General features: G+C 42.6%; 1 protein-coding gene across 3 annotated transcripts; it reads left to right on the forward strand.

The window, feature by feature from the left end:
* The first annotated feature begins 1152 nt into the window (after positions 1 to 1152).
* DHX40 (DEAH-box helicase 40) lies at positions 1153 to 19858 on the forward strand. 3 transcript variants are annotated; one of them, XM_054008633.1, is made up of 18 exons: positions 1153 to 1256; positions 2307 to 2514; positions 2879 to 3024; positions 3924 to 4043; positions 5505 to 5735; positions 5983 to 6049; positions 7359 to 7490; positions 9696 to 9795; positions 10325 to 10411; positions 10924 to 11106; positions 11616 to 11696; positions 12449 to 12606; positions 14831 to 14945; positions 15212 to 15320; positions 15651 to 15745; positions 16356 to 16425; positions 17234 to 17462; positions 19066 to 19858. In XM_054008633.1, the coding sequence occupies exons 2-18, from the start codon at positions 2331 to 2333 to the stop codon at positions 19203 to 19205; spliced, it is 2247 nt and encodes a 748-aa protein (XP_053864608.1). In that variant the 5' UTR covers positions 1153 to 1256; positions 2307 to 2330; the 3' UTR covers positions 19206 to 19858. The 3 variants fall into 3 exon arrangements, with proteins under 3 accessions (XP_053864608.1, XP_053864607.1, XP_053864609.1); XM_054008632.1 differs by lacking the exon at positions 1153 to 1256 and adding an exon at positions 1287 to 1407; XM_054008634.1 differs by lacking the exons at positions 1153 to 1256; positions 2307 to 2514 and having other exon boundaries at positions 2937 to 3024; positions 3891 to 4043.
* Positions 19859 to 22964: the final 3106 nt, after the last annotated feature.

Consider the following 22964-nt stretch of genomic DNA (forward strand, 5'->3'; position numbering starts at 1 on the left):
CGGCTCCCAGCGCCGCGGGCCGGCTCCCAGCTCCCCGACCCCGGCCCGGCTCCCAGCCCCGCGGGCCAGCTCCCGGCTCCCCGACCCCGGCCCGGCTCCCAGCTCCCCGACCGCGGGCCGGCTCCCAGCTCCCCGACCCCGGCCCGGCTCCCAGCCCCGCGGGCCGGCTCCCGGCTCCCCGACCCCAGCCCGGCTCCCAGCCCCGCGGGCCGGCTCCCAGCTCCCCGACCCCGGCCCGGCTCCCCGACCGTGGGCGGGCTTCCGGCTTCCAGCGCCGCGGGCCGGCTCCCAGCCCCGCGGGCCGGCGGCTCCCCGACCCCGGCTCCCAGTCCCGCGGGCCAGCTCCCGGCTCCCGGCTCCCCGACCCCGGCCTGGCTCCCGGCTCCCCAACCCCGGCCCGGCTCCCAGCCCCGCGGGCCGGCTCCCGGCTCCCAGCCCCCCGGCCCGGCTCCCCGACCCCGGCCCGGCTCCCAGCCCCGCGGGCCGGCTCCCGGCTCCCAGCCCCGCGGGCCGGCTCCCAGCCCCGCGGGCCGGCGGCTCCCAGCCCCGCGGGCCGGCGGCTCCCGGCTCCCAGCCCCGCGGGCCCGGCTCCCCGACCCCGGCCCGGCTCCCAGCCCCGCGGGCTGGCTCCCAGCCCCGCGGGCCCGGCCCGGCACCATGCCCCCGGCCCCGCACAAAGAGGCCCCGGCCGAGCCTCCCGATTTTCCCGGACATGCCCAGCTTTTGGGGATTTCCCCCCGGACGGGGATTTGAGCCCCCAAAAGCCGGACATGTCCGGGAAAATCCGGACGTATGGTAACCCTACCATACTGCCAGGGCGAGCTGTGGGGTTCACACAGGGCCCACGGGGAGTCCTGGGCCGAAGCCGCCCCACTGGGCTGTGAGAGAGCAGAGCCCCTGGGGCGGCGGGGCCCCTCGGGGCAGGGCCCGTGTCCCCCAGCTTGTAGGGAGTGGCGACACTAGCGGGGGAAGAACGGGGCCCAGGGCAGAGCTGGCAGGACTGGGGCACTGAGCAGACCCTTAGCAGGGCGCAGGGGCTATGTAGAGACCAGTGCAGAGGGAGGGGCGGGGCTAGGCGATGAGGATGGACGGGAGGGGCGTGGCCTGGGTAGGAGGGGGCGGGGTTACAAGTTCCCCGACCCTGTCCCGTCTCCCCGGCGGCTGCAGCGCCCCCAAGCAAACACGAAACGTCATCAGAGCGCGCCGGGTTCCAACTTCCGAGTAGGGAGGAGAGGCCGGCTGGAGTCACGTGACAGGTACCTGTGGCAGGGTAGGGGAAACTCCGCCTACTGGGGTGTGGGGGGGGCCCCCCACTCCTCATGGATACGGCGGCGTCGGGTGGTCCTATCCCTACTGTGGGCCTTGTGGGGAGTAACGGGGCCCCGCGTTACTGGGGCTTTGACGGGGGTGTGTGTAATGGTTTCTGTTCGCCCCCTTCCCTCCCCGGAGGAGTTGGTGTTGTGTGTGTCATGGCTCCGGCCCGGCCCCCTCCCTTCCCTTGTTACTGGTGTGTGGGGGTGTCATGGCTCCAGCCCGGCCCCCTCCCTTCCCTGGTTACGGGTGTGTCACGGTTCCTGCCCGGCCCCTCCCTTCCCTGGTTACTGGTGTGTGGGGGTGTCAAGGCTCCGGCCCGGCCCCCTCCCTTCCCTGGTTACGGGTGTGTGGGGGTGTCACAGTTCCGGTCCGGTCCCCTCCCTTCCCTCCACTGGTTACTGGGGGGTGTCATGGCTCCTGCCCCAACTCCTTCCCCTCCCTAGTTACTGGGGCTGGAGGGGGTGTCATGGATCCTGCCCAGCTCTCTTCTTTCCCTGGTTACTGTCTGTGTTTTGGGGATGAGTGAAATGGCACCTCCCTGCCTCCCCCGCTCCGCCCCCCGGTTAATGGGGAATATGGGATGGTGGGGTACAGATACACAGTGTAAAAGTGTAGCAGTGTTCTCCAGTACACTGCTAGGTTTTGGGCAGGGGCCATTTCATCCCCACAAACATATTATTGTGGAGTTCAGTATTTGCACTAGCCATCCTAACTGAAGAGTTGTGCTCTCTCTCCGGTGAGGCTCCCAGGTTTGTGCTTTAGCGGGGTTGAATTCTGCTGTTGGGAAGCTGTCTGGAAAATAGCCTGAGCTGACTCCACCTTCTGCTAGCTCCTGAATTTCATCTTATTAGGATTAGTCTGAGAGAGGACCTGTTTTTCCTGTGTAATGCTAATGTGAAATATAGAACATTTACTGTATACTGTGATATAATTACATGCATGTTTGATATTTGTTACTTTGGGAGGTGTATTCATCTATCTGTGCACCACAGGAGAGCACTCAAATTGTCGCCTGAATGGAAAGAAAAGGCAGTTGCCGAAAGGAAAAAGACAAAGGAAACTCAGACTTTAGAGCCCTCCCTATTCACAGATACAGGAAGAAACTAGTTGAGGCTGTGAGAGACAATTCATTTCTTATTGTGACTGGGGAGACAGGGAGTGGCAAAACTACCCAGCTCCCTAAGTATCTATTTGAAGAAGGTAACTATTTATTTTCTCCTTAAGATGCTACTGGAGAAGTGTAAAACCGTTCAGTTAGACAATACTCTTAATATACTCTTTAAAAATTAAGTAATTTTCATGTTTCTTCCCTCCTCCTTTTTCCAGGAGACCCACAAATGCTAGTCACACCCCTCTCCAAAAATTGTTAGCAAAATAGATCAGAGAAATATATATTTTAAATCTTAGAGCAAAGATAATCTGTGTTGGACTTCACTGGTTTGTGAGAGGTGGGGGAGATATTAGTCAGTGAAATCAGTCAGTGAAGCCTTTAAAAATATATTAGCAACAGTTAACATACCACAAAGGTAATTCATTGATGAAGCAATTTCCTTGCCTTTTGTAGGCTTTGCAAAGCATGGAGTGATTGGTGTGACTCAGCCACGCAGAGTAGCTACCATGTCTGTGGCTCAGAGAGTGGCTGAGGAGATGAACTCTTCACTGGGAAGCATAGTGGGATATCAGGTTCGCTTTGATGACTGCACCTTTGAGGTACGAGTTGAAGATTCTTTATTAACGTTGTTTTTAAAAAATAATCTCTCAATGGAGCAAGATAAATCATTGCATTCTGGGCCCTGTTGTCTCTGTGTGGCACATCTCCATATTAAAAGAGGTGACTGCAAGTGGTTCCATTTAATACAAATCAGGTGCAGCCCTTGAGTTCCTGGCAAATTGTCAATATGACCTATGTAAAATAAAGCTGTGTGTCATTCCTTTCAGTGAGGTTGTCCTTGAGCTACATGCACATTACATAAAGGTGCTTGCTTCAGAGTTTGGATGCTCATCATGCTCTGTTTTGTGGATTAGTTTAAATCTAAAATTGCTTTCTGCCATCCAGGAAGTCTGTTTGAATTGCATTCTGTATGTGCATTGTTGTGAATCTCTGGTGGAGATGCTATTTTAGCGGTCTGAAATGTGGCTCAAATCAATTTTATATGCTGTACGTGTTTTCATAGCATATAACAACTGAAGCATTGCCACAGAATCCACAAATTCTCATCAAGAAGGTTGTTTTTTAAACAGTCTGAATGTGCATGGTAGGTGAATATTTGACTGTGATTTTGTAATTAGAATTATTGGATTGTCATTAGGAGGTGATGCTGAGATCCCTCAATTTAGAAAAGAAGAAAAGAATTGCACAGATTAGAAATATAGCACTTAAGAAATGTTTTAAATAATGGATTTTGTGTATTTGTAAAGTATTTCAGAAAACCTAGCAAATGTCTTTTGTAGCTGTGGCTTAGCACGTTAATTATAGCATGCAAAGTCTCTCACTGAATCTTGATAAGTCTAAATGATCAACTTCAGTCCGTAGTCGCTCCTGATATGTGACTGTATGTAATGAAATCCATATCCAGGGCAATAACTGAATGGATGGTTAAACTATTCAGGGTACTGCAATCAAGTATATGACAGATGGCTGCTTACTGAGACAGGTACTGGCAGACCTCCATCTTACCAAATACAGTGTCATTATACTGGATGAAGCCCATGAGCGGAGCTTAAGCACAGTGAGTGTTGCTTTATTTTACACACACAATTCAGTATAACTAAAAAGAAACTTGCAATTCTGTTCTCTATAGGTTCTTGTGCTGCACTCATTCCCTTAGTGTGTGAAATGATGTGACTAACATCTGTCATGAATTTGTTCTCCCATTCCTTCTCCAAGGGGAGAAGTGTTTGCACTGGAGTGTCTTGTTTTCGTTGGTTGGTTAGGTGTGTGTTTTTTTTTTTTGTTTTTTTTTTTTTAATGAAAGTACATGTTGCTATGTATTTGAGAGAGAAGGCCAGGTCAAAGAAACACACCTCGGCGTGGAAAGTGGTGAGTTTGTGATGGTCCTTAGGTTCCTGGAGGTGTTAATTCTGTTTATCATCTTTTTAGTCTCTTATAACTGAACTACTCTGCCCCTTGATAGCATCTTTCATTTAATGATCTCAAAGTGCTTTACGTGCTAACTAAAGCTCATGACCTTCCTGTGTGACTTATCACCATTTTTCAGGAGCAATTGAAAGGTTTTAACTGATCCATAGAACAGTTAAGTGATTTATCTAGAATCTCCTACAGTGAATTGGTGTCAGGGGTTAGACTAGAACCCAGGGGTCCTGACTTCTTGCCTACTCTTCTAATAATTAAACATGTTTTCCCCCTTATCTGCACCATCCAGATAGAGAAGGTCCACGTAGTGTAGGCTTTTTCTTCTCTTGGAATGCCTTGAGGTTTACAGTTTGTCTATGTGAGGTTGTAGTGCTTCTGTTTGCCTGTTCAGTTTGGGTCACTTTCTCCACTGTTGTGATCTACTTATTCCTTCCTTTGGCTGTTGCACAATCCCCAGGGCCTTCTGGCTGGGTGTTACAGTAATAGAACATAGTTATATTTTTTGCAAGTCCCAGTGTTCTATTAAACTTTGGCATTAAGTCAAAGGGATTAAACCAAAACACATTTACACTTTACAAGTCTCTCCTGAGATGGGAGTGTGAGGGGGGGAAAGGGTTACACTCTTCTGACAGTTAGCCTATGGATCTGATTTCAGTTATTTTCTATTTTTTGATTTTTTGCATAATAACTGAGGAAAGAGAGACCACCTCTGAGTGCAGCACAACCACCAGGAAGGGCCATTTTTCTGTGGGGGAACTAGTACTAACAAAACGTTGGCACTGCTTTAAAAACAGTTTCCTTTTTGCAGCTGAGGGAGAATTAGGAATGAGAAACAAGGTATTTTAGCTGTGTTGATTCAGCTTGCTGTTCCAGAGCTGTGGAAAAAACTTGGGTTTCTTTAAGCCTACTAAGCATTTTGTTGCTAAGCTTTAGAGAGCAACCAGAATATTTACAAGAAGGAAAAAACCTTTTAAAGCACTTGTGCCCCCAAAGCACACTGCTTAATTTTGTCCTATTTACCAGTGGCTCTGTATTTCAGTGGGCATTTGTACTCAGAAGAGTTGAGTTGTGAAGCTAAGGTGACTCTTTCTTTCAGGACATTTTATTTGGCTTGCTGAAGAAACTGTTCCAACAAAAGAAGCCTCCCAAGAGAAGAAAAGCCCTGAAGGTGGTGGTGATGTCAGCCACCCTGGAGGTAGACAAGCTCTCAGAGTTCTTCGGAGGCTGCGCAGTGGTGGACATTCCAGGAAGGAATTATCCCGTCAAGGAGATATTCTGCAGCCTGCTTGGCCCAAAGGATGCAGAAAGCTCTGCCTATGTTACAGAGGTATTGCTTATTTTCCTTTGCCTGTTTGCCATGTTCTCTCTGTTAGCTGTATGATAATGAGCTCTCCGAGCATTGGAGCTCATCTCTGCATGAAGTATTAAATACTTCATGCAAGGCTGGTTTCTCAAGCTTCCTAATTTTTGTGGTGGAAAGGGGGAGGAGGGAGTTGATTTACACTGTCAGTTACAACTAGTGACGATTAAAGCTCTAATTCCAGTAGATAATCCTGTTAGTGCTCTTGTTTCAGGCTGTAAAAGTGACCCTGGATATCCACTTGAATGAGTCAGCAGGAGACATCTTGGTTTTTCTAACTGGTGAGAATTCCTTTTTACTTGAAAAACTCTATCCTGTGCCAAATGGTGGCATTGCCAACAGAAAGAATTATCTTGCTGCTGAATGCCCAGATCATCCTAGAACAATGGGCACTGGCAGCATTAGAGCTGTGTCTAGGTGCATCACTGCAGCAGTTCACAACTGAACTAGGGCATGGAAGGCAAATGTAGAGAAAGTGGCTGTGGCAAACATGTAATGATTTTAAAGATTGTGGGTGGGATTTTCAAAAGGGCCTAAGTGGCTTAGGTCCACAAGTCCCATTGAAAGTCAACAGAACTTTGTTTCTAAGTCACGTAGGCACTTCCAAAAATCCTACCCTAAAGCTGTTTGGATAGCTTTTCCAACAGTGGTCATTGTATACCTCTAACATTGCCTCTATTCCTGATGTTTCTGTCCTAATGTGTCAGGAGAAAGATGCCCTAACTACTCCCTACTCCTTTATAAACCCAACCAAGAGTCTTTCAGGATTTCGATTGTGTGATGGCATTAGTCACTAGTGGTTATAGAAGTACAGAACAGCAAGATCTGAGTCCTGCCCCCTACCAGGGCAGGATATAGTCCCTTGAGAGAGGTGATGTTAGATAGTAAAGACTAGGACAAAAAGTTGAAAATAAACCACATCTAGTTCTACATCCGCTCTTCTGCCCTTTAGAAAAGAAAGATTCTATACAGAAAGTTACACAGCTCGCCTTAGTAGGAAGCAGGAGTATGGAATCTTGTTTTATGGGATGTGAGAAGAGGAAAGAAAATGACTGGTGTGTCACTTTTCTTTGAAGGACCTGTTCTTATATTCCTTGCGCACCAGAACCTCGCCCTGATTTCATAGGGGCTTTAAACAAACAAAATAATCATGTTGATCAACTCTTTCCAATGTGGGAGAGAAGATAAACTCCAGGTTGGTTTTTCTGTGTTCATGTAGAAGAATGAAGCAATGCATTGTATATTTGTACGGTATAAGTGTTCCCTGCTGTCTTCCAGAAAAGAGAAGCTCCTTAAATAATCCCCCTGGCAAAAACTCAGTTAATTTATAATTCAGGTTGCTGAAATAATTAATAAAACCTGATACAAAATACATATCTAAACCATCACTGTTGCACAGGAAAACCCTAAGCATAAAACCAAGTTTGAAAAGACTGCAAATGACCAGTTAATTTTCCTTTACCCTTGCCGTTGTACTGGCATCTCCATAGTATGTGTAAAAGACCAGATTGTGTAGAGCTGTTGCAAGCTAACAAGGTAAAGTCCTCACTACATAGTTTATATTTTAAGTACTTCTGTATTTTGCTTTAGGACAATCTGAGATAGAAAGAACGTGCGACTTACTTTTCCAGAAAGCGGAATCTATTGATTACCGCTATGATGTGCAAGATTGTTCTGTTGAAGGTTTGCTTATCTTACCGTTGTATGGGTCAATGCCAACAGGTAAGGCTTACTGAATTAAACATAATGTTATGTTTAGTTCATGCAGATCTTAGCTGCAGTTAATTGTTATATGTGACATCTTGGTCAGATACTTTTATTTTGAGTGGAAACATCACAGCCATTTGCTTACCTGTTTCAGAGACTAATAAAGCAGTATTGTCACAAGCTAATCATAATCTGGCCTGGTCAGTTCTTGCTTGGGGACCATGAATTAAAATCCATATGCTGCTGGAAGTGTTGGCTTAGAAGGCAGTGCCCTTCTTCTCTCCAAATCAGTCCTGAATGACAGTCCTAGCATAGAAAAAGTGAATGCTGTGTTGTTGGAAGTTCAGTCTTTCAGTTTGTACCAAACCCCAAAGTTCTGACTACTTGTGGTTATTAAAAATGTCAGAGTGGTGTTCACAAGAATTTGCTGGCTCTGATGTCCTGGCCAAACTTCAGCACTGATAATGACATTCTGCCGCTCTGAAATTCCCCTTGCAGCCTCAATAGGAAAAGGTATTATTTTCTCTAACAAAAAAAGAATTGTACTGTGTGCTGGTTCATAATGGTAGTTGGCAAAAATCCATTAGTCAGATCCTGTCAATATCTTTTCATAATGACATGTTGTCTTTCCTGTATTAAAAACACATATAACTTTTCTTGTAAAGCTATTGCATTCTTCTGCTCCCAGCAGAGAAAATTCTTGTGCCATAACTAGAAGCCGGAGGATTCCCTAGCTATGAGTAGATCGTCATACTTGCCCTAAGGATTCCTGTTATAGCTACTGTCCTTCCACCTGAGGACTGGATGGAATTATTGTTAAAGCTCATTAACTCTACTCTGTAACTGGCTAATGGGGTGTTGAGTGCTAGGAAGTCTTTCTCCTTTTCAGTCCAGTGTTTGCTTTTAAAATAAAGTATCATTTCAAAAGCTTCACATAGAATTTGTGGATAGTGTCTGTTATGGGGCGATGATACCCATTTTCAATTAAAACATGTTTGGTAGGGATTTGACTTAATTACTTAGTTATGTTGCTCCAATTAATCAAAAGTTACTTTTTTTTTTTTTTTTTTTTAAGATTAAAGTGTTGCCAATAAGATATGTGGCAATAAGATTATACATACAAGAGAAGATAAAAAGAATATGGTGTTACCCTAGATAGAAGGTGTAAGTTACTGAACTAAGTCTGCAGTGTTGCTGCCTAATTTTGAAGGGTTCAAAAACGAAGGCTTCATGACTTTTATAAAAACAGATGTTTTCACTTCAGATGATCTTGAATGTGGTATTAATTGTGTGGGTGCAATGTGTAGAATGCCGAAAGGCAGAATAAATGTACATGAGAAGAGTAGGTCAACAATTTTAGAGCCTAGAAACCTTCGTGGGGAGTATATTGGTTGATGACATGTAGGGAGGGTTATGACCTTGTTCCCCCCCAAAAGGATGGACTGAGGGTTGAATGAGAGGAGTTATTTATTTTTACAATACCAAAGGTACCAGGATAGTGCTTGAAAGCCATCATTATTTTATTATTGTGAAGTGTCTGGGAGCCCCATTGTACTTGGCAGTATATAACACACAACAAAAAGATGGGCCATGCCCCAAAGAGCTTGCTGTCTAAGTATAAACCTATGACTTTAGAGTGAGATTTTCAAAGGCATAAAGGAAAGTTAGATGCCCAACTCCCATCTGTGCCTTTGAAAATCTCCTAAATAAGACCGAGGGAAATGTGTTATAAGATGGATTGTTTGGGTAATCTTAACCTGCAGTAAGGTATATTGAGGTTTTAATTAATTTTGATGGGAAACTTATTCTATTGATCTCCAGTTGCTTTGGTTTCTTAGACCTCAGATTGTTTCTTAACATGCTTTAAATCCTCCTTAAACATTCCATTTAGAGCTGGCATTTTGCTTGGTTCCCTACGTCTGTATTTCTCTTGCACAAGAGCTATCGAAAAGGGCTGCACTTAAAAGCACTTAAGCTAGAGACTTTCTTAAGGAACTAACAATAGAGAAGAGGTGATGTTGTTCCCAACAAGTATATTAAAGAGGATTGTAAAGCAGTTCTTGTTTTGAAATTCATCTCCTGGCTCACCTTTTAGTTTCAACCCAAAGACCTCCATTCATTTTCTGTCTTTAGTGGGTAATCTTGTCCTTTTCTAGAGATGGAATTTGACTTTTGTGCATCCTGACGTAAAAGATTACTTGACGGACTCTTTCTCTTTAGATCAGCAGAGAAGAATATTTTTGCCACCTCCTCCAGGCATTAGAAAATGTGTCGTATCCACAAACGTTGCTGCAACATCTCTGACTGTTGATGGAATCAGGTAACTATTTCCTATCCTTGGTAAAAGCTGTAACCAAGGGAATGACTCAATGCTGCATTAGAATTGAAAAAACCTCATCCAATCCCTCCCCCCTTCTGTTTCTGTTGTTCTGATCCTGCTGAGTAATTACATGCCCTTTTGCAGTAAGTGACTCTTCTCTTTATGTAGGCCAGAAATATGTTTTAGTCAGTTTAATAAATGACGTATCCCCTTTGCTCTGGCACTCTTAAGTAGACTTAAAGAGTTCTTAATATCAGTTTATCTGATTTTGAAACCAAACCCAGTACTTTGATTGCACTAAATCAGTGTAATTTCTGTGTAGACAAGCCCTACATGAGGAATTTCCTCACTGTCCATCCCATTGTAGTTCAGTAATTGGCCAGCAGAGTGCAACTATCTTCTTCCACATTTGCAGACCGACCGGGTTCCATTTGACATGTTACTGTTGACTGAGGATAAGGAACCTAAGCCACTGCCTGATCTAGGTCCCTCGTCCTGTATTTTATGATATTTTTAATTTTTTTTTCAGGTATGTCGTTGATAGTGGATTTGTGAAGCAGTTAAATCATAACCCCAGGGTTGGCTTGGACATACTGGAGGTGGTTCCTATTTCAAAGTAAGTTAGAAGAAAGGTAATTTACATTCTGGTTTGAGAGGAGTTCTCAGATTGCCTTTGAAAGTTGCTTTGAATGTACTGTGTGACTGCAATTTTCCCCGTATAAAGAAGAGCAGAGAGATCTTGGAGGCACTGCAGCACATTTAGCTTTCATTTGCAGCTCTATTAGGTCAATATTTAGAAAACATCAGGGATAGTAAATCGTTTTAGTAGAGCATGGTACTTTAATTTTAATCATGAGCAGTGAGGAAGAACTCGCCATGTATTATCTGTAATCTGAAAATGATTTACACCATCTTTCCAACATTGAACACAACTAATTCAAAGAAGTTCAGGAAGTTTTGCCCAGTATTATTTCTTTATGCTGTACATTTTGCATAGCAGGGTTCCTGTACAATATATTAAATCCTTCATCTAGAGAGAGACAAATTGCTATCATTGATCATAATTATAGGGTGCTTTGCTACTTTGATGACAAGCACAGTATTATTTTTCTTTGCTTATTTTTGGAGGAGTGAAGCAATGCAACGAGCAGGCCGAGCTGGCAGGACATCATCTGGAAAATGCTACAGGGTGTACAGCAAGGAATTCTGGGATCAGTGTATGCCTGATCACATGATCCCAGAGATTAAGAGAACTAGTCTTACAACTGTGATCTTGACCTTGAAGTGCCTTGCTGTACATGATGTCATAAGGTAACCCATGGGGGAGGGAATTGTAATCTCCCTCTGAGTCTTGGCAATGCATGTTATAGAGTGTTGGCACCAGAAAGAGAACACACTATGTCCTATTGGTACCAAGAACAGGATTAGGTATCAGGGCAAATGGGACAACATCAACTCTTCTGTCATTCTCCCAGCGTTAGGCTGTGTCTTAGGCTTTACATCTCTTTGGGGATCTGTCAAAACTAGCTCCTGAAATAACAGTAATCTTTGTTAGTGTTTTAAAGGAACATTGTTGATGTTTGTGTGCGTAAATATAGATATATTTGTGTGTGCAAACAGAGCTCTTTTGGGATATGGAAGCTGTTTCCCTCATTAAATAGAAATGTGTAACTATTATACATACACGTGCAAACACACTTTCCCTTGGTTGTTGACCTGGATTGAAGGATTCCAGGAGTATTGCAATATAAAACACTTACAGCTTTAGCGAACTACCTTGAGCCCAAGCAGTGGAATTTATTCTGCCTTTCTGTTTGTAGGTTCCCCTATTTGGACCACCCCGAAGAGAGGCATATTTTAGAGGCTCTTAAGCAACTTTACCAGTGTGATGCTATTGACAGGTAAAGAGGGCAGAAACCAACTTTATCTTTTTAACCTCAGTACTTACAAAAAAAAATTTGTGACTTAATTTTGTACTGTTGTTAATGCGTTGCAACATAAGGTAGATTGCTTTCCTCAGCAGTAGAACCCATATATTAGTTTTCCCATGAACTTAAATATTTTTCAGTCTGAAAAGAATGTTCTGATCCAAGAGGAAGGATGGGCCACTGGTTGGGGCACTAACCTGGGACTCAGGAGACCCGGATTCAGTTCCTTGCTCTGCCCCAGATTTCCCTGTGTGATCTTGGGCAAGTCACTTAGCCCTTTTGTGCTTCCATTCCCCATTTGTAAAATGGGGCAAATATCACCTCACAGGGCTGTTGCGAGGCTAAATATGCTAAAGTGTGTGAGATACTCAGACATAACAGTAATTGGGACCAATATAATATTTGAGAGAAGCACACACATCTTATCCTAATCTTCTAAGAATTCTTCACACTAATCCTGCACTCCTGATGCACTCAAAACCCCCACTAACAGTGCAGATGGGACAGGACGTGAGCAATCTGAGGGAGAGTTTTGGCTAGAGGATCATCTGCTGTCTGGATTTGCAAGGCCTCTCTCTCCTGGGCCTCTGGGGAGTGTGTCTTTATATAAAAGCCAATGAAGGCTCTGTTGGAGATGTCCTGGCTACTTGGGTCTTGTACCTACGTTCTGGCCTTACAGATTTAGTCTGTTCAATCTGATGTTTGAATCTTTTCCTCCCAATAAGGAGAGGCCACGTGACAAGACTGGGAGAGTTTTTGGTGCAATTTCCTCTCCCTCCAAACCTGACCTGTGCTGTCATAAAGGCAGCTTCTCTCGACTGCGAAGATCTATTGCTTCCCATAGCTGCGATGTTGTCTGTCGAAAATGTCTTTATACGACCTGGTAAGAAGCCCCGTTCTCCAGAAGCAGGTCATCTTAGGTTATGAATTGTACCCTGAGCAGAGTGTCAGGAGGTGGTTGGTCAACACACAGTTCTCAGTCTGGAGAACTTGTCCTTAATGTCCTATTCATTTTGTCTTTCACTTCTTCACTGGTTTCCCATTTCTAATGTCATTAGTTATGTGAAGCCACAGCTCATTACATACACACACTTCAGTCATCAGTGGGAATCATCTGGGAATCTCTGGCAAAAAAAACACAAGCTCCTCTCACTTGAGCTAAAAGAACGACTCCATGAACTATCAGTAAGGAGCAAGCTTGTATTCAACTAGCCCAGTCACTAGAGGGAGACATGGCTGCACATTCTAAGCCAGTGTATTTCATAAACACTGTCTGTAGCAGCGTGGGGAGTGTCACTGTTTAAAAGATGCCATTGCAATTGGCAGCTCAGATCTAGTATTGTAACAAAAAATAACACCTCATCAGATGCTACCTGGATCCACTTTTGGTCAGTCTGCAGTGAGAGACCAAGAGCTGACTAGATTAAAAGAATGAACTCACCCTAGAAATGATCCCTCTGGGGCAGGATTATTAGTCAGTGTTGAGGGAGCATGAACTGCTGCTGCTGGTCCTATGCCAATTCTGCGACTAAACAGATTTAATTCTGCTGGGCTTTCAGGTCAGAACCTTTCACTAGCACTGAGCTCACTCGCTTTTTAAAAAAGTGTGTGTAGCAAAGTCTTGGGGAGAACTTTGTCCTTTCTGCTCATGTTCATTGTCAGTGTCTGGTTATCTCTGTAATGTATTAACTCGTTTTTGCTGATACAGCGGCAAAAGGCAGTTCAGTTGTAAGTGAGCTATCAGAAGATTTTTGCTGTTGGATGGTACGCTGCAGTTCCTCGCACTCCTTGATTTTGCTTTCCCATTCTCCCTCTGGCTCCTTTTGCAGCTTGTTCACATTTCCTTTTCAGCCAGCTAACAAACTAGTGCAGGGACTCCAGTCCCCGTTAAACAGTTTACCTGTCAATCTGGAGACAAGGGATCATGGAATAGGCTCACATCCTGCAAACTCTTACTCATGTGCTAAAGCTAAGTGCATGAGTACTTTTGTTGACTTCAGTGGAGCCGCATGTGTATGAAATTAAATACCTAAATGTATGTGTGGTCGTGGCCTGGGGAAGTGCAGCAGCATACTGCATTGGCTTAAAGCAGCCCATATCTGTCTTTACTTGGGGCGGAGGGAATCCTTTTGAGATCAAAATTTGAGGTCAAAATTCTGAGATGCTATTTCTTTGACATGGCACATTCTTTGCAATTACATGAAGGTTTCTGTAGACTCATGGCTTGAGTTTTATGCCAAACTATTGATTTCTTCTATCTATCCCAGGGGTCGGCAACCTTTCAGAAGTGGTGTGCCGAGTCTTCATTTATTCACACGAATTTAAGATTTTGCGTGCCAGTCATACATTTTAACGTTTTTAGAAGGTCTCTTTCCATAAGTCTTTAATATATAACTAAACTATTGTATGTATGTAAAGTAAATAAGGTTTTTAAAATGTTTAAGAAGCTTCATTTAAAATTAAATTAAAATGCAGGGCCCCCCCAGACCGGTGGCCAGGACCCGGGCAGTGTGAGTGCCACTGAAAATCAGCTCGTGTGCCACCTTTGGCACACGTGCCATAGATTTCCTACCCCTGATCTAGCCATTGCTATGTTATCTGGACTTCGTGACATAAGTTAGTTCAACAGGATAAATGAAACTGCCCACAAGTAGCAGCAGCAGGCCCTGTTTTTTCTGTCTCATCTGAAATGTGAGGTCCTGCTGCTCAGATCAAATCTTCCACTCAGTTTCTAGAAACTCTTTAAACTCTGTTGCTTCTGTATATTTTCATGTCGTCATTCTACATGACCACTCAGAATTGATCATGAGAGAGAACAATACCCACTAACCTTTCCCAAGGAAAGAGTTTAGCACTTGCATCAAAGCTACATCTCTAGTGCTGGCTGACAGTTTTAATCCAGCTTTAATAGCAGCTTCATGTTCTCAGAAGTGGGAGAGACAAAACTGAGGCCGGGGGGTGAGTGGGAAAGAAATGAGTCTTAAAATAATCTAAATAAAGAGCCAAGACTTTCAGCTGCACTTTAGAGAGAGTATAGAAAACTAAGGTAGGAGTGACAAATGAAAATTGAATTTGTTAAAGTGAAATATAACTTAGTGTTTCCTCAGGTGATCTTCAGAAACAAAAGGAAGCGGAACTCCGCCACCAGAAACTGTCATTAGAGGCAGGAGGATGCAATGATTTTGCAACCCTTTTAAACATCTTTGAACAGTGCAAATCAAGGTACATAGGTGTTTATTCAATGCACAGAAGATATCTACTGGGAGCTCTATTGTACATTTCTTCTCTAAAGCCCATCTATATGTACATGTGCTCATACCCAGATGATTTTTGCATACTGTAATATATGTACAGTACAAGGAATCTGCTGTCTGAATTTACATGAATGTTTGTTGTCTTCTTTGTACGACCATAATAAAAAATAGCAGCAACTTGCTGCCTTCCACTTACAAAAGACCTCGTTATAACACCGGTATCTCTATTCCTAGCAAGTCTCCTGCAGCTTGGTGCCAAAAACACTGGGTCCACTTCAGAGCTTTAAAATCTGCTTTTAGTGTGGAAGCACAACTTCAGGAAATAACCAGTAAGCTTAAACAGGTGAACAAACTTCCTTCTAATGTAAATTAATGGCATTTGTCTTTGCACAAGTGCCTATGTTAGATGTGTACTGCAGTATGGAGTCTTCACTAGATGGCTGCCATCTTTGTCCTAATCTAAACTAATCTTTTTAGGCTACAGTGAGGTGTGTACTAATAAAAACCTATCTCTAAATATGTGGTGTAATGGTAGCAACGGACAAAAGGAAGGTCATAGAAAATAGCTGACTATGAAGTGTGAAACACAAGGTTTAAGCTCCTGAGGGGGAAAGGTGTGACCAATTTTCCTTTAACAAAGACACTAATCCATTTTGTGCTGCTCTTTATGCAGCTGTCAGACTTCCCAAGAGAGCGTTTTGATGGCTCCAAAAATGAGATACTCAGAAGATGTCTGTGCACGGGGTACTTCACCAATGTCGCCCGAAGGTAAGGAGTGGAGTTTGGGGAATTGGATGGAAAAGATTTGCCACATTTGTTAGTATGTGCTTATAAATCAAAACAAATAGTCGCAAGACTGTACCACAGTTTCTTAAAAGGGTCAACTTCACTTGTTACAGCAGGAGAGGAGCTGTCTGAGTGCAGGACTGGGAGCCACGAGTCTTAATTTCCAGGGCCAGCTCTGCCACTGACTCTCATTGTTATTTTGGACAAATTATTTAACTTCTTGGTATCTCAGTCTCCATATCTGTGAAATGTGAGGGGATAATACTTAATTACCCACCTTGCAGGGGCATTGGGAGGCCTAGCTAATATTTGTAAAGGGCTCTGCGGATGTCAGAATCCTCATCTGTCAGCAAGATGGAAATCCTAAAATCACATTTGTCACAGCCTCAAGTTTGGACTGAAAAGAGAGTTAATATGGTGTATAAAGAGATGGTTTAATCCTCATCTAGTATTTACACTTATTTCTGGAAAGTTTATTTTTTCTATGTTAAAGCATTTTCTCCTATCCTGCTTCTGCTCTTTTTAGACTGTGTTGGTGTCTAAGCACAGCTAAATATGTCACTGGATATAAAAATATTCCCCATGCTTTTAGGTCCGCAGGCAGGACGTTCTGCACAATGGACGGACATGGTAGCATAGTCCATCTTCATCCTTCATCAGCAGTAAGTTACTTACTTCTGCTAATAGTTGTGTGGGTGTTTTTTTTTTTTTTTTTTCCAGGTAAATAGAAAAATAAAGCAGGCTATGCAAATTGTTTCCCTGATCTTTGGCTTGCTTGTTCCTGTTGTAAGATTGAAGCTAGCTTCTTGCCATGTGAAATATTGCACACAGCCTCCATACTGTAAGACACTAACCTATAGTGTCTAGACTTTACCACATCTTTCCTTAGGGAATCACACAGAATCAAAATTCATACAAATGTTTGATTTGTGAAGGCAATGTGATCTAGTGGCTATAACCCAGAACTGGAAAAGTTAATAGATCTGAATTCTCGCTCTGGCTCTCACCGACTTTCTGTGCAACTTTGGGCAAGTCACTAACTTCTATACCTCAGTTTTCCCATCTGCAAGAAGGAGATAATAAAAAGCCTGTGAGGTAGGTTAATAAGAGGATTAATCGATTCATGTGTCTGAAGTACTTGGAGATCCTCTCCTGGAAGATGCTCTAGAAACGAAAACCATTATTGATGAATGTTACTGAAGGCAACTCTAGGTTCTGAATTAGTCTGGTTAAATATTGGATGTTTCAGCATTCCAAAGTAAAAGCCAGAGGAAGGCATGAAGGATTAAATATAACTTCTCAAAAGGGAATGGGGAGGAGAGCAAGACAAAAGGGTTTAGCTGTTAACCATTTTGTGGCAAGAATCTGAATTAGGACCCACGTTTTTTTCTGCTGTCAATCTGCAGAGCACACTTATTGAAAGAAAACCAAGATAGTAATCTGAAAAAATGTGAATAACTTTATCTTTAGCTCCATGACCAGGAACCTCAACCTGAATGGATCATCTTCCATGATGTCCTGGTCACATCTAAAATGTATGTGAGGATGGTGTGTCCTATTCGCTATGAGTGGGTCAAAGACTTGTTGCCTAAGTTGCATGAAATTGATGTGTATGAACTGAGCAGTGTGGCACGGGAAGAGGTGACTGAGGAGGAAATAACCAAGTGGAAAAACAAGGAAGACCTCAAACGACAGTATGGTGAGCAAACTGGTCTTAGCTTTCCATAAACCTTAATCAGAAATTGACTACTGCCTCTTTTAGCCATGTTAGGAGGTTGTGAATGAGAGAGATGGCATAATGCATGCTGAGTATTGCAGCATCTAGGCTAGTGACTTCACGCGTGTTAACCTGGCCACACCTCTTTTGACTTTTGTCTTCTGTCAGTAACGTTAGCTGTGCACACTCCTGTAACTGGAAGAAAAGCATTTTGAACATGAACACTTATTTTCACAAGTTACTTTAGGTTTGGAAAGGGTATTTCCCCTACTGTAGAGAGTATAACTATTTGCTAACCTGATATTGTCAGAGAGAAATTCCAAGAGCTATAAAGAAAAAGGGGTGTGGTGAGGGGGGAGATCATCACAAATTCATTGTCAGCAAAATAACATCCAGCAAAGTTTAACACCTGATCTAAAAATAATGGTCTGTTTTAATTAAACTAGTGCATATTAACTGATTCAGCAGCTTGATATTCTCTGAATTCTTTCGTCAGCGGTTTCAGTAGAGAAGCCCCAGAGCTGCCCTTTCCAAACACAGATTTGAGAGACACTGGCAGGGCATTGTGAGGGAATCGTGAACTGTCGTTGCCTGTACTGTACCTGACCTGTGGATAAATAGGGAACTTCAGCCTTCAAGATAGCATGTTTTACCATCAGTACTTCCCTTAATTAAGAGGTTTTTTTTTTTTTTTTTTTAACACAATTAAAGACAGTGTCCTGTGGCAGCTTATAGACTAACAGATGTATTGGAGCATAAGCTTTCGTGGGTGAATACCCACTTTGTCAGATTTGGCATTCATCTGACGAAGTGGGTATTCACCCACGAAAGCTTATGCTCCAATACGTCTGTTAGTCTGTAAGGTGCCACAGGACTCTTTGTTGCTTTTTACAGATCCAGACTAACACGGCTACCCCTCTGATACTTGTAAAAAAAAAAAAAAAAAATGAAAATATAAATCAAAATCATTTAATGTTATGACAAATAACTCATGTTTCGCCAATACAATCAGGCAGGTGAATTCGTCCACTGCCATGATCTGAGACAGCTCAGTGGGAACGGGAGAGAGTTTGCATTTTTAATAGATTCCTCTTCCAGGACTTCTCTACCTCCATTTTTTTTCTTCTCCTTTCAAGAAAATCCAGAAAGGCATTTTCCCCAAGCATTTTGTATTTTTTTCAGAATTGAAGAGGTAGCATAGAAAAGTAACAAATGCATAGAACTTGAGGCCTAAAGACTCAGTTATAGTAAAATGAACATGGTCCAGATATATACTAGGGGTGATCGCACATGCAGATATTGACAAGAGGGTTGAGGGTATGATTTTTCTATAACTTAAGTGTAGCTGGATATACGCTATATTTGTCTTTGAGACTTTAGTTTTTCCATAAAAAGGATGTCCTAGTTACTTTGCCATTTGTCTCTTCTGGAGATCATTGGACCATCCATTGGCATGGCCGAGAGCAGCACTTGAAAAATTTGAGCTTCTGTTGGTTTTAGTTGATCAGCTGGCCCTATGAGTGTGAAGTCAGGGGGTGGAAGTGGCATTTATGACACAGAATTGTAATGTTTTGTTTTTCTGTAGAAAAACTAAAAGATGACTCTGCAAAGAAGATGGAGAAAAGGAATGATGATAAATCAATACAGGATGCCCGAGTGCGTTACCTGCAGAGAAAACAGCAAAGGGCACAGTGTATAAATGCCACGCTGAAGGAGATGGGCTAGTACAGTGATGAGTACTCTAGCAAAAGCACTCAGTGCAATTGCTTGTTGATAAGCTTGCAGTATAAGTCAAAAAAAAAAAAAAAAAGTGAGAACTGAAGGAAGCTGCCAGTTCACGTGGAGTCGATCTGCTTGGGGGCACAGCCTGATACTCCTTGCTGTTTTTGTGACAGTGAGGAAAGGTTAATGAGCTGAACTTTAATTGCCATGTGTCTTAGGCAGTAACTTATTCACCGCAAATGTGGCTGAAGAAGCAGTATTTACAGTCTGTTCTATGTCACTCAGTTGGAATTGGAGTTGGCCTATAAAAATGGGCATTGTGTCAATGCAATTTTTAATCACATTTTCTTGAAAACCTTTTGAAATGAGTATAACTGTCCAGTGTTGCGTTTTTAAAAAGATATGTATTTGTTTTATTTCCTTCTGTAAATTGTTGGCTTATAGGACCTGTGTGATCGTTTTACTAAATGATGTACAATGACCATTTTTAAATTGTATACTACTTCATGTGCTCTTTTAACGATGGGATAATAAGAATCCAAATTAGAAAGGCTTATGTCATTTACCTATGTTCTGCCTCATGCAGGATCATTACTTACTCTGTATTTAGCTGTACCACACACAGTGATTGCTTTGGCATTAAAATGTCTCCTTGGGATGATTTTTTTTTTTTTTTTTTTTTTTTTTTTTTGGGTAAATGGATGTTTGCGTTCTTGCCATCAAGGCACGGCCTGTTTGTCATAGGGAAGTTGCCCCACATTGCTATCATCTAGTTGGCAAAGAAACAGCAGTCTGTCCATTTCTCCTTTCCAGATGGTTACATCCCACAATCCACCAACAGGCCACCGCCTCCTCAGAGCTGTCTGATTTAATGTTAGAATGTTTTTTTAAATGATGATGGTTTTTGAGAAGCATTTATGGGGTAAAAAAGGTGTCTACATTCTGGAATCAAGGGTAACTGTGGAAAGATGCTCCTCTTCCAGATGTTTGTCTACTTTCTAATATTTGTCATCAGTCTGTGTTTAGGCTTGGTGTAGGGCATTAGGAAGGGGTGTAATGTTTCCCTGCTGATATTAAAGTTGCTTAAAGAAGAAAGCTATTGTGTGTGTGGATGCCCCCTTTCTTCAAGAGCACTTTGGGACTGGACTAAAAATCAAAACAGTAATTTGAAAATACATGCAGATTGGTTAGATATGGAGATGAATGCATAAATCACATGCATTTGGCTGCCACCTTTATGTACCAATTCATAATATGACCAAACTGCACTGCCTGAGGTCAGGACTGAGTGAATGTCACTAGCAGCTGTCTTTTTATAGACGGTGAAAAAAATGTGATGGACAAGTTTTCACAAAACAGATGGCTTCCTCCTCTTACGTTAATCCTATAATGTATCTTTAAGGTGAAATAATTTAAATAGTAAGCACCAGAAGGAAGGGACCATATCTTCCTCTGTTACAGGAGCTGAGCTTATATTTGATTCTCAGTTAAATAATGAACTTTGTATAAAACCCTATTGCAGGTAATCAACTCCAAAAATGATAGTGTAACATTCCTACCTCTGAGCTCATGCTTCTTGTGGCTTTCATTTGTAGGTAGTGTCTAGCTGTGCTCACTTCTGCCCACCCTCTTTGCTACTTGGTTGAGACATTTTCATTATTGTATTCTAGTCTTCTAGGTGCTGTACTGCCACAGAACAAAAAGACAGCCCCTGTCCCAAAGAGCTTACATGAAACCCAGGCTGCTGCTTCACAAAGAGTCTCCATTCTACTCCGAAATCAACAGCAAAACTCCTGTTGGCTTCACCGAGTGGTACTGAGCACCTACATCTCCAGCTCCCTTTAATGGGAGATGCAGCTGCTTAGCTCCTCTCACATGTATTTCTATTCGTGTCAATTCAGCACCACGCAGTTACAAGACAGTGACCCTATAGGAACAGTGCAGCAGGCAAAGCCTTAGACCAAGGAGGCGTCCCTGGTGCTGTATTCAGTAGGGGAAGACTTAATGCAGTTTGTGAAAATTTAATGCTTACATGTGAGTTGTGTAGTATTTTTAGGCCTCTAGACTAACATTAGGAAGTAAGGTCTCAAAAGCCTGCAGGCTACTAATTTGGATGACACTGCAGGAAAACACTGTCTTGCATAAAAAGCAGCGTGTCTAGTATACACGCTACTGCAATTTGTGATCAATATTTAAATTCTGTATTTCTGGCAGGGCCCGTCATGACTGCTGTGCTTTCCAAACAGAGAAGGAAGCATGATCCCTTCAGCAAGGAGCTTACAAGCTGTAGAGCCTACAGAGTACTCCCTATGCTGCTCTGCAAAGAACAGTGTTAACTCGCTGGATTGTAAGAGGTTTAGCTAAGGCTATAGTATTGATATTAATAGTAATAACAGGAGCAAGCACTAATGCCTGCAGATTGTCAGCTGCAGTCCTATTGCCCTTAACAATGTGAAATTCAGTGCTGCCCACCACTTCTCTAATTCCCTTTGTGTATATCAAATGCAGAGGTAGCGGCAAAATGAATGCCTTACAAGTTCCTACCAGGATGAGTGAATCAAAATGTTCTTGGGTGAGATCAGTGTAAGTAGTAGTACGTGTAAGGCTCTTGCTTTGTTGTGTTTTAGTGTATTCAAATGGAAGAGCTTTCTGTTCTTTCACAGTCTTTACTTCAGCGTGTGCTTTTTAGCAACTAGCACGCTGTTCCTCACTAATTGTATATGTTCTTCCTTGCTTTTGAAGGGGCCTGCAACCCAGTATCATATTGTTTGAATGTTAATGCACTTGCAGTGTCCGTTCAAATGATGTCTGTACCATGTACTGAGTCGGACATTTGTAGGTATAACACACACTCCTACTCAGAGCCCATGTCCCTCCTGACATATAGTTATGCAGAGATTTCCTTTTGACTTTCTTAGTAGCAATGAAGCATCCTTTTTTTTTTTTAAATTTGAAATATGACCTCAGTATCCCAGATTTTGCAGGCAAAAAGTCCTAAACAAATAGGAACCAACTGGTTTCTTGTTATGGCAGAAGTGTCTGCTTAAAAAATAGTTACTGAGGAGCTATACTATATTTCATTTTTTATCTTTCTAACTGAACACGGGGTAATAATGAGCCTCCTCTCTTGCTTGTTAAGTCTTTTTAATCTATTAAATTGTGCTGCAGTTCTGGCAAACAGGCTTGAAACTGTGAATTTAAGATCAAACTATACAAGAAAGTATCACTGCAACATAAGCCCACAGCATAAGGAAAATATGAATTAAGTTTGCCGTGGTGTCCTTAACTTACCCTCTTTAATTTACTCTATCTGTTTAGCTACAGCAGTACATATGGTATGTAAGATCCTCTGATAAAGGACCATATGTACTGTAGTGCATTGGTTAAAGAAGCTCTAACAGTTTTAACTCAACATATCTTATGTTTTTATGGGGTTAGGTTACAAGAGGACTTATTTTCTTATTTTTTTAAAGTTACTATAGGGTAAAGTTTGAAATCACTTTAATTATTGCTACTGTATAAAGCAGTAACATTTTATTAAAAATCCCTCTGACGAGCCCTGGAACTGTAGGAATACTTTTCATTTTTGTATAGCTTTCTATAATTTTAAAAAAAGATCCTGGCACATGTATTTTGGTGAAGGAAAGAGATGAAGGATGATTTGCTATATGGTCAAAGATTGTATTTTGCCCTTTTTCCTGCTTGTTATGAGGAACTGCTAATCCATGCACTGTACACTAAAACTTTATATTCCATAAAGTG

Source organism: Malaclemys terrapin, chromosome 18 (genome assembly GCF_027887155.1).
Source record: "Malaclemys terrapin pileata isolate rMalTer1 chromosome 18, rMalTer1.hap1, whole genome shotgun sequence".
NCBI classification, from domain to species: Eukaryota; Metazoa; Chordata; order Testudines; family Emydidae; genus Malaclemys; species Malaclemys terrapin.